We start from the raw sequence: 12,400 nt of genomic DNA, 5'->3' as shown, positions 1-12,400 counted from the left end.
TGGTGTCAAATAATGGGCATTAGGAATTGAGTTAAGACTGCCTCTGGGCTATTTTGATAGGACAAGAAATAGCCTGAAATAAAAAGAAGCATACAAGCATGTGGAAAATGGGACCAACAGTTTAGGAAACTGAATTACTGATGAATGCATGATGACGTAAATTAGAACGCTCACCCTGTTTAAATCCAGCCTAGAGAGAGAGTATTGCACAGATCCTAACTAAAATGAATTAGAACAGGGATCAATACAGCTCCAAGTCATTATGTGAGTTCACAACCTAAGGCGCTATTGGTCGTCACTCATTGATACTGAGTAAACACTCCTGCTCAGACAGGTCACCGCAATGAATGAAGTGCAAAATGGAACGATTCACCATGGTGATGCCCTTTTGAGGTTGGGGTAAAGGAATATTGCCTAGGCACAGCACATTTTTATCCTGCACAAAACTCATGCCATACCTGAGCTGGGAGACACCACTAAGGTCAATGAATGGTAAGACATCTCTTCATGCTCATGATTCTTCAGGTGGTCAGTTCCCAATTCAAACCTAACTATCTGGAGAAGGGAAAGGCTATGCCCAGTGAAGGGAAAGAGTTTTCTTACATGTAATTACAGAGCAGTGCAGATGACAGTCTGTGTTTGAATTGATTGCCCGCTAACCTAGGAAATGCTATATAGCGCAAGATAGAGGCTGCAAAATCATCATAGAATGGTTACAGCATAGAAAGAGGTCATTCAGCCCATTTGTCCATGCCAGCTCTCTGTAAGAGCTACTCAGCTAGTTCCACTCTCCTGCCTTTTTCCAGTAACCCTGCAAATTTTTTCTCTTCAGATGGAAGGTAAAAAAAATATTTGTCAGATATTAATTCCTTTCCTCATTACTATTTTAAGAAAAATATACTGTACTTACAATAGGCAGCACCCCAGACAGATTGTGTTGGCAATTCCCTGATATCATCTGTCTTACTTTCGAGGGATCCTCGACTCTCCAAAGGTCCTTGGCTCTCCATTGAGGTCCCACTGAAGGAAAGATTCTTGTCCTGAGCTAGTATCTCTCTGGATTGTGGGTTATTTACTGGAAACCAGTTCTCCTCTCGGGATGAAGCAATTGTACTAACAATCAGCGACAGAAAGATGGCCAGGGTCCAGTAAGTAGCCTTCAAGACAACAGCCATAACAAATGACATTTCAAAGATCAAATCAGATAGAAACATTTCTCCTTTGTTCTGATATGACAGTTTTCAGAGCTTTGACACAGCTTTAAATTGTGAGGCTTATTTCTAAAGGCCAAGTTCAAGAAGGTTTGGAATTGCATCAAAGAAACCCGGCCGACCTCCCTTTCAAAACAAACTATCAGCAACAAACAGAATCCTTTGGAATGTTACAGTAGGTTTGGCCTGTATTATCATATTGACATGTTGGCTGCATTAAGCACTTTTGTCAAAATGGATTTACAGTCTGGCCGAAAAGTACCAGGTAACCAATTTCTCACTGCACAGTAGTGAAGGCACGAGGCTGACTCGTGCATTAAGGTTCCAAGGCTGATAGTTTAAAGTCTACAGCAGTTTCGCGAAATACAATAGCTTGAGAATCACTGATCTCTAGGGGAGGGGAAAGGTGGACAGTATAGGGATTTGCAACACTGGGGTTTCTAGGCCACAACGCACCATTGCAACACACTAGCCTCAAACAGCTAGGATTTTAAAAATTTATTTTCTAGATCAGTTTCTTACCTTCCATCTTCTCAGGGGTTTTAAGGGTAAATCAGCCAGACCTCCTGAATCTATCAGATTGACACCTCCACACACTTGCTTGCACCTGTCTAAAAGAAAATAAAATTTACATTGAAAAAAAATGTTTAACAGACCGTGCCTATAACAGTTCCAAGAATAGTGAGATCTGTAGAAACAATAAATCGTTCCTATGCTGGTACTATGAATAACCTGGTTTTATTATTTTATGAACAGTAATCTCTGGTACAGATAGATGAGGCGTTGGATCATATGATGACAAGTAACTAAAACAAGGTTTTACATCACTCATAAACAAAGCAAAGGTTATTAAACTGGAGGAGACAGATGATGATTTAAATGGGTTCAGGCAAAGGTCCGTGTAACAGCAGCAGTGCCCCTAATCCATTGATAGCACCAGTTATCAAATCACTCGGCAATGCTGCTAGTCCCTTCCTCAAATGTTTAACACCTAAAAATGCACAAAGAATAGACCCTGGTCCTAAAGGAATCCAGTCTAGACAGGTATCAGATCTCTGTCACTTAGTCAAATACTTCTACATATAAAAAGGGGAGTAACTGATTTGGACCACTTCTTTAATATTTCATTTGAACTAGTGTTGGATCTTTACAGTATGGCAAGAAACATTATGCTTGGATTAGGATTATGCAGGGATTAGGGGACTCTATAAACTGAAGAAAAACAGGCAATTTGCAGATGTTTGACTCAAAGCCCATTAAACCGTTCATTCAGCAATGAATCCTCAACAATAACAAAAGAAAACATTGAACAAAAACAAGTTGTACAAGAGAGGAGAAGTGAAGCCGTTTTAGAAATCGCTGATAAAGCGTTTATGTTTCAATCAAGTGCTTGAATTTAAGTATTGTAGTTGGGATCAAGAATTCTAGAGACTAGGAGTGAACATTAAATAATTTAGACCACTGAAATTTTATACCTTGGGAAGTGGTTTGCTCCACTAGAGTTTCAGCCTGCATTGCAATGGCAGTGCAGCGAGAATCCTATCCATTGACTAGTGTTAAAAGTACACATGTGAACATCTGCTAAGGGCATGGACAAACTCATCTGCCACACCCTTCATGGTTAAATAGCCTGCCAACATTCACAGTCTAGGGTTCACACATGGAGAATAGATATTTAGGGAATGATACAGTGAATTGTTGTTGGCTACACATGAGTCATGAACCTTCAGGAGTGGAGAGGAAGAAAAGCGAGAGACCAAAGACATGAAAGATGGCATAATTAGAAAATATATGGATGTTTTGTAAACTGAAATTTATTCCCACAATAGCTGCAAGCTCAATTTCCATGCAACACTGTGCCCTTGAACAGACAGCTTATGTCATCTTTCACACTGTTTTTTGCTCATTGTTCTTTCCTCTCACCCATCTGGCTGGACTACCTGCATCTAAAATTATGACTTTTCTACCCCCAGCCCACGTACCTATTGGATGTGTTTCTCCATTCCCATCACTTTAGTCTGTCAATTTTTGTCACGATGATTTCCAGTTCTTAAACTATAATCTAATTTGCTACTTATTCTCTCCAAGCATGCACTAGCTTAAACAGGAAATAATTATTTATATTTAAATACAGCCTAATGTGAATGTTGTTGACTTTCCACTGATGTAAGCTAATACAGACATTAAAACAAGTTTACGAATTTACTTTTCCCTGAAAATTAAGTTGGAACACTGAACATTTTTATAATTCAATAATTTGTAATTCTGTTGCATAATTGACTGCTGATGCTGAAAAACTTAGAATTGATTCAAGGGAAGAAATAACTATAAAAAATGTAAAAAATGACTCTTTTCTAGGATTTCCTGTCAAAATAAAACAACAGCAACTTGTATTTATATAGCGTCCTTAACATAGTAAAACATCCCAAGGCACTTCACAGGACAGTAATCAAACAAGGCATGTTTGGTTAGAGTACAATTAAAGTATGTTATGGCACACAATGGGCTGAATTTTGTGAGCTTGTCACGGGTCCCGGCGGCGGTCCCAGAAGCAGGTGCCACTTAACATGTTGGAGGCGCAGGGTATGTCCAATTGCATGATGGGGGTGGGCTCCAAGGCACTGAGTGCCCTGTCAGGTGACTCCAATGCAGGTGCTAGCAACATTTTTAAAGCACTGCCAGCCCTGCTTATATTGCTGCCCTTCAGTGAGGCAGTGAACCTGGAGTGCTGCTGGACTCCTCTGATGGTATTTTGAACTCCTAGAGTCATATACCAAGGAGGCCATTTGGCCCATCGAGTCCATGCCGGCTCTCCACAGAGCAATTCAGTTAGTCCAACACCCCTGCTCGATCCCTGTAGTCCTGCTAGTTTATCTCCTTCAAGTGCCCACCCCACCCAATTTCCTTTTGAAAGCGTTGTCTCCGCTTCCACTACCCTCATGGGCAGCGCGTTCCAGGTTATTACCACTCACTGCATAAAAAAGTTCTCACATTCCCCCTGCAGCTCTTGCCAAAAACCTTTAATCTATGTCTCCTAGTACGATCAGTTAATGGGAACAGTTTTTCCTTCTCTAACTTATCTAAGCCCATCATAATCTTGTACACCTCTATCAAATCTCCCCTCAATTTCCTTTGCTCCAGGGAGAACAAACCCAGGTTTTCCAACCTAACCTTGTAACTAAAATCCCCCATCCCTCGGACCATTCTGGTAAATCTTCTCTGCACCCTCTCAAGGACCCTCACATCCTTCCTAAAGTGTGGTGACCAGAACTGGATGCAATACTCTAGTTGGGGCTTAACCAGAGCTTTATAAAGGTTCAGCATAACAACCCTGCTTTTGTCCTCTATGCCTCAATTAATGTAGCACAAGATCCCATATGCTTTACTAACCACTCTCTCAATATGTCCTGCCACATTCAAAGATCGATGCATATGCACCCCCAGATCCCTCTGTTCCTGCACACTCTTTAGAACTGTGCCATTAAGTATCTATTGCCTCACCCTATCCCTTCTGCCAAAATACATTATCTCATACTTGTCAGTATTAAATTCCATCTGCCACTTATCTTCCCACTCTGCTAACCTATCTATGTCCTGCTGCAGGTGGCTCATATCATCCTCACTGTTTGCCACTCCTCCACTTTTGGTATTATTGGCAAATTTTGAAATTCTCCTTTGTATTCCAAGATCCAAGACATCGATATCTGGCAAAAAAAGCAGTGGCCCTAGCACTGACTCTTGGGGAACTCCAGTCTGAATAACAACCATTTACCTCGACTCATTGTTTTATGTCCTTAAGCCAATTTTTTATCCAATTGAACACTGACCCTCCTATTCCATTAGCCTCAATTTTGTTAACCAGCTTTTTTTCTTAAAATCCATACAAAACAAAATTTCACATTTCCTTCATCAACCTTCTCTGTTACTTCATCAAAAAATTGAATTAGATTAGTCATTTTAGTACTTTATCAAATGTTTTCTTAAAATCCATATAAACAATAGTCACCGCATTCCCTTCATCAACCTGTTACTTCATCAAAAAATTCAATTAGTCAAACATGACCTGCCTTTTACAAATCTGTGCTGACTCTCCTTAATTAACTCAAACCTCTCCTAGTGCCTGTTGATTTTTTTTCCTCATTATTGTTTCTAAATCCTTACCCACCACTGATGTTAAACTAACTGGTCTATAGTTCTTAGGACTGTCCTTACACCCTTTCTTGAATAAGGGCGTCACATTTCCAATCATCTCAACCTCCCACATATATAGGGAAGATTGGAAGATTATGGCAGGCCTTTCAGTTATCTCCACCCTCACTTCCTTTAGCAACCTGGGATGCAAGCCATCTGGACCAGGTGACTTATCTACCCTAAACATAACCCATCTTTTGATGAAGTAACAGAGAAGTTGATGAAGGGAATGCGGTGACTATTGTTTATATGGATTTTTAGGAAAGCCAGTCTTTCCAGTACCTCCTCCCTCTCAATTTTTACCCTATCCTATCCATTGTCGCTACTGTCTCTACTTCTACTGATATTTTGTCAGATTCCTCTTCCTTGATAAACACCAATACAAAGTACTTATTGGTTGGAATTTTATGCTCTCCTCCACTGTGGGTTTGGAGGCAGAGAGAACATAAAATTGGGTCAGACGGTGGCGGTCGGGGCCAAAATTTAGTTCCGGAGCAGGAAGGTCTGAGAACGGTCTTCCCACCCCGCCGCCAATTCAGGCACTTAACTGCATAATTAGACCCCGATTAAGGGCCTCTTCCCACTGCAGCCACAATCACCCGTGCTTGGTGGGTGGTTCGCACAAGAAGCATGGCACAAAACACTGTGAGGATGTTTCCTGACTACAGGTGTGGGGGAGGGGGACCCTTATTCAAAGGCACTTGGTGCCTGAATGAGGGACCCGACATTCTCCCCCAACCACCACGCCCCACAGTGACACCCACCCCGCAAGAGCCCTCCCACCCTGACTTACCTTAAGCCTGGTCCATTCACTGCTCCTCGGTGTCTGGTCACTGCAGCTACAGCAGCAGCCACCGCCTCCATGGTGGTGCTACAATGGCAGCTCTCCAAGGCCGGGACTTCTGGCGACAGAGTCCCAAATCACATGGAAGGTTCGCTGCTGTCCTGTTAAGTGCCTAATTGGCAGTAAATTCAGCAGGCCTTCCACAGAAGAAGTGATGAGAGGATCTCGCCGTCAGTTTCCTCCGACATTGAGACTAGCATAAAAATTCTCCCTAGTAAGTATATTAGCCTTGCCATGTGCCTCTAAGCATATATTACCCTCTTTGTCCCTAATAGGCCCCGCTGCACGTCTTATTGCTACTATTTTGACCCCCTTGCACCATTGCTGCAGCTGTTTGCTGGAACAGGAACTACAACTCCTGGACACCCCTGCACCATGACTGCCAACCTTTGAAACTGCTCTCCCCTCCCAGAAAGTAAATGAAAGCCCCAAGCCGCGCGCTGAACTTATCCACTCCCGGTTCTAGGCATTCTCACACAGGTCCGACTGCTCTCTGCTCCCAGAAGAGATTAGCAGCACGAAGGATGCTAGCTAAGGTGACTTGAGGAGAGGGTAAATAGTATTGTATATATATTAAAGAGTTATTCGTTGACCTAATCTGGACTCCTAGTCATTATCTACAACATCCTAGCTACACTACAACACACAACATGGTGGCACTGGTTAAAGCGACCAGAAAATATTGAAAATCACCATACCTTGTGAAGTGGCAGCAGGAGAACATCACATCTCGTTGGGAGATTGCTACAAGCTCCAGAACTTCTCCGCAGCCGAAGAAGCCGTCGGCAGTTGGTGAGTTAGCCGTGCAGGCATTCAGACGGCACCACGGAAGTGTGGTGGTCTGCAACAAAACTTCCAGGTCCAGCGATTGGGTTCCATGTCTCAGATCCTGGACGGTCCAGGATCAGTTGAGAGAATTTCAAAGGGGCCATTCTTGGCTAATGATGCAGTGGGTTGAAAAAAGTGGGAGAGAGGGTGATCAGGCAAAAAGGCGATTTGGGAGTTGGGCGGAGATGGCAGCCATTACTCAACCAGACCACAGAGAGAAAGCGCGGAACAGTCAGAAAATGTGAGAAAACCCCAGAAGGAGCACAAACACTTTGATTAAAACCAGTACAATTTAAAAAGAAAGGGGAACACCCTAAAAATCCTAACAAAGCATAAAAAACAGAATGGATTCGAAATTCAGAATGCCTTAAAGCTTCTGCGACCCAAAATTGGTCCTTATGGAGAAAAAGATTCCTACGATTTAGGATTGCTTCTCAAATTCATACTAAATCAGAAACAGAACAAGTAAATATGCTTTTATATTCTATGGGTTCAATTGCAGATGACCTGATTGGGAGGCAAGGAATAAACGAGGCTTCTGATAAATTTGAAGATGTGCTACAAGCCTTCAACAAATATTTCAATTTATGCAGTAACAAAATTCTGGAAAGAGCAAAATTTAACAAGTGAGTCCGGAAAAGAGGCAAATCCGTAGAATCGTCTATAAATGATCTGTACAGATTGGCAGAGGGAAGTGAATATGCAGAATTCAAGGCGGAACTGAAATGGGACCAAATAGTTGTTGGCATAGCTGATGAATCTCTGTCAGATGTCTTGCAGTCCAAAGATGACCTTAGACTAGAGAAGGCAATTTAGATTGTATGACAGGCGGAAGTACAAAAGCAAAGTAGAGCCGTTCTGCGGACTGAAGAGCAGCCTTGGATTAGAAGAAGTCCAATGACTGTACGGTTCTTGAAGCCAAGGACGGAGAGGCAATCTGTAGAGAAGACACACAAAAGGTGAGAAGGTGCATGACACTGGGAAACCATGCCAGTTCATGGAGCGAGGAAGACCCACAGTTGGGTGCATTGTCCTGCTCGTAAAGCGGAGTGCTTCATCTGTAAAAAGATTGGGCATTATGGAAAACTGTGCCAGACCTCTTTGCTTAAAGTCATAAAGCAGAAGACCTTCACACAGAGAGTAATGAATGAATTGCATCAACTTCCAGCAGAAAAAGAACCAGGAAATTTCCTAGAAGAAGTTAATGACCCAAATCAAGGATTTTGGATGGTGGATATCTACATAAATGGACACCTAATAAATTTTAAACTGGACACAGGTGCTAGTGTCACAGTTCTATCTGACCAAGAGCCATGGTTGATGAGACATTGCCTACAACTGATGGACACACAGTTGCATGGTCCAGGCGAGACCCAACTGAAAGTGAAGAGTAAGCTTCAGGCAACTCTCCAATATAGAAGGAGACAAATTATGGAAACGTTGTCTTGCAAAACCTTGCTATGTAGAAAAGTATGCTTTGACCTGCATCTGATCAAGATGATTGATGAAGTCAAACAGCCGCAGGTCAACAGTCGCTTCCAAGCAGACTACCCAAAACTTTTCACAGGTCTCGGAAGACTCAAGACAGGGTATAGAATCACACTTAAGGACAATGCCAGGCCTGTGTGTATCTTTACACCCAGAAAGATACCTCATCCATTAATGAACCAAGTTCAAGACCAGTTGGAAGAGATGACCAGATGGGGAGTTATTTCTCTGGTTACACAACCAATGGTGTGGTATACGGCCATGGTTCCTGTCCTGAAACAAAAATGGAACTCTACATATTTGTGTGGATTTAATGCAGCTTAACAAAGCAATGGCGTGTGAAATTCACCTAATGTCCACTGTGGATGACAGCTTAGCAAAATTGTCACAGAGCACCATCTTTACCAAACTCAATACCAATAGTGGGGTTTTGGCAGGATGAGACCTCAAGATTACTAACCACATTTATAACACCTTATGGGAGGTTTTGTTTCAATAGGTTACCGTTTGGAATATCTTCCGCACCAAAGATCTTCCAAAATCTATGTCTAACATCTTAGAAGGGCTCAAAGGAGTTATTTGTCACATGGACGACATCCTGATACATAGGCGAACAATACAGGAACATGACCAAAGAGTCCGAACAGTTCTACAACGACTTCAAGAAACAGGGCTAACTCTGAACGAGAAGTGTGAATTTTCCGAGACTTCAATTTGTTTCTTGGGACACATAGTAAGCAGTAAAGATATAATGGCAAACTCACAGAAGACACAAGCCATTACAGAATTCCCGACTCTGACTTCCGTTCAGCGACTCCAAAGATTCCTGGGAATGGTGAATCATTTAACAAAGTTTTGACCTCATTTAGCACAGGTAACAGAACCACGAAGACAACTTCTCAGAAAAGAGCAAGCATGGTGTTACAGTTCAGACCATGAACAAGCATTCCAGAAGATTAAAGATATGCTCATATCACCAGACAACTTGGCACTCTATAACCCTACACTACCAACGATGATAATGCAGACACCTCCCCAACTGGGTTAGGGACAGTTCTTTTCCAGGAGCAACCTCATGGTTCTCATAGGCCAATATACTACACATCTAAAGCTTTGTCCGACACAGAGACAAGGGATACAGTATTTGAAAAAGAAGCACTCGCCGTCACATGGGCATGTGAGAAATTTTCTGATTATATTGTCAGATTGAGAGTAATCATTGAGACAGACAATAAACCTTTGGTATCTTTGTTGGATGAAATGGAGATCGCAAAAATGCCTCCAAGAATCCAAAGGTTTTTTGAAAGATTGATGAGATATATGTATGAGACAGTATATGTCCAGGGAAAGATGCAAACATCTGCTGATGCCCTATCCAGAGTGTCGGTAGACCATCCAACACAACAAGATGTGAATTTTGTGCATGAAATAGTCATACTCGCAGTATACCACATAAAATTGGCCAGCAAGCATACAGAAATTGCAAGAAATTTGTCAAGCCCAAAAAAGCAATGAAGAATGTATTCGCATAAGAGAGTATTGCACACAAGGGTGGCCACAAGAACGTCCTTGTGGGAAAATGATGAAAACTTTCTACGAATATAGAAAATACTTCACAATTATCAATGATTTGCTAGTTTATAATGACAGACTAGTCACTTCTAGTTCACTGCAATCAGAGATCTTAGAACATCTACATCAAGGTCATATGGGAATAACGAAGTGCAGAGAAAGTCACAATCATTGGTGTGGTGGCCAGGAATATCCAAAGACACTGAAAATCTGATCCAGAACTGTCAGATCTGTGCAATGCAAAGACCAGAACAGCGTGAACCTTTGTTAACTACTCAATTTCTGACCAGAACTTGGCAACGTCGAGGTATGGATTTATTCATGTTCAATGGAAAGTCCTACATAATTATCATTGATTATTTCTCAAGGTGGATAGAAATGAGAAGGATATATTCAACTACAAATGAAGCAGTTGTAAGATTCCTACAAGATGTCTTTGCGACACATGGTATCCCTGACAAAGTAACGGACCACAGTTTGTGAATGAATGTTGCACACAGTTTGCGCAAGAATGGGATTTCAACATCGCACAAGTTCACCACATTATCCACAGTCAAATGGTGAAGCAGAAAAAGGTGTAAGAACTTGAAGTTCGGATAAGCACAGCAGAGTTTTGGATGAACTCCAGTTTACAGAGGATGCAAGGTGAGAGGCCAGCCAGAAAAAAGTCTAAAGGTAAGAAAGGCATTGTTGAGGGTTTCAGTAGCAGATGGGCGGAAACATCTGGGTGGTTGATGGTCGGCACAGACTCGGTGGGCCGAAGGGCCTGTTTCAGTGCTGTATCTCTAAACTAAACTAAAACTAAACAACAAAGTCCTTATTGAAGAAAAATGAAGATCTAACAACCTCAATTCTAATTTATCAATATACACCATTGATGTGTGGACTATCACCTGCAGAGTTATTGATGGACAGGAAGATAAGAATGCAGCTTCCTGTTTTGCCTAAAAAAGTTGCTTCCAGGAATGAATGTCTGGGACTGAGAGACGAAGAGACTGGGATAACTCTTATAGAAGGCAACAAACTCAAAATTACAACAAAAGATGTCGTGTCAGAGACTTACCAAAACTGAATGAAGGCCAAAAATTATGGATACATGACCTAGAAAGGGAAGGAACTGTAATCCACAGAGATGAAAACTACCAGAAATCGTATGTAGTACACACAACTGAAGGAAACATACGTCAAAGTAGGTGAAATATTATCCCTATTCCCCAGAAGCAACAGTCAATCATGCATTTGGAAGACCCAGATGAAGTTGAACAAACTCAAAGCAAAAAAAATCCTAAACTCCTTCGTAGAAATCAACCAAGTCAGCGATCCAGACTTACAAGGAAGACTACTGATCATCCCATTCAGACTAGAACACGACGGGGGAGAGTGAAACCTCTGAACAGACTAAATCTGTGAAGTCAGAGACATGGGGAGAAAGGGTAGTAGGTTAAGTCAAGAATGCATATATGTCTAAGAAAATGTTGGATAAAGACTTGGAGAGAGATGTGGTATAAGGACATGTAAGGGTTAATGGTGGAGACAGTGAGAGCAACCCCTTCCACTGTAAAGATGTTGCAGTAATAGTCACATGGTAATGAGCTTTGGAAGAAATTAGCAGCACCAAGGATGCTAGCTAAGGAGGCTTGAGGAGAGTGTAAATAGTAATGTATATATAATATTATTAGTTGACCTAATTTAGACTCCTAGTCTTGAGCTACAGCACCCTAACCAAGCTACAACTACAACGGGTGGCACAGTGGCGCAGTGGTTAGCACCGCAGCCTCACAGCTCCAGCGACCCAGGTTCAGTTCTGGGTACTGCCTGTGCGGAGTTTGCAAGTTCTCCCTGTGACCCCGTGGGTTTCCGCCGGGTGCTCCGGTTTCCTCCCACAACCAAAGACTTGCAGATTGATAGGTAAATTGGCCATTGTAAATTGCCCTGAGTGTAGGTAGGTGGTAGGAGAATAGTGGGGATGTGGTAGGGAATATGGGATTAATGTAGGATTAGTATAAATGGGTGGTTGTTGGTCAGCACCAACTCGATGGGCCAAAGGGCCTGTTTCAGTGCTGTATCTCTAAATATAAAAAATGCAACACATATAAACCTGCAGGAAACTTTTTTGGTGGTCAAAGATCAGTAGAACATTGATTGAATGGAAGCCCTTCCTCTTGACCAAAGTGGCTGCCTGCTTTGTGGGAGCCTTGATGGCCACATTTTTTTTTAATTCATTCATGGGATGTGGGCGACGCTGGCCAGGCCAGCATTTATTGCC

The 12,400-nt window shown here is 42.1% G+C and overlaps 1 protein-coding gene across 1 annotated transcript in view; it reads right to left on the bottom strand.

Annotated features, from left to right (window-relative positions):
- Positions 1 to 12,400, bottom strand: part of LOC137373188 (uncharacterized) — an 83,382-nt gene that overhangs the window by 2,741 nt on the left and 68,241 nt on the right. The window contains exons 2-3 of the mRNA XM_068038044.1: positions 1,734 to 1,822; positions 911 to 1,157 (exon numbers count right to left, since the gene is read on the bottom strand). Coding sequence (XP_067894145.1) covers positions 911 to 1,157; positions 1,734 to 1,822 — 336 coding nt within the window. The remainder of the gene's footprint in view (positions 1 to 910; positions 1,158 to 1,733; positions 1,823 to 12,400) is intronic.

Source organism: Heterodontus francisci, chromosome 8, assembly GCF_036365525.1.
Source record: "Heterodontus francisci isolate sHetFra1 chromosome 8, sHetFra1.hap1, whole genome shotgun sequence".
Classification (NCBI taxonomy): domain Eukaryota; kingdom Metazoa; phylum Chordata; class Chondrichthyes; order Heterodontiformes; family Heterodontidae; genus Heterodontus; species Heterodontus francisci.
The sequence above is the reverse complement of the archived record's forward strand: the minus strand, read 5'-3'. Positions and strand labels throughout refer to the sequence as shown.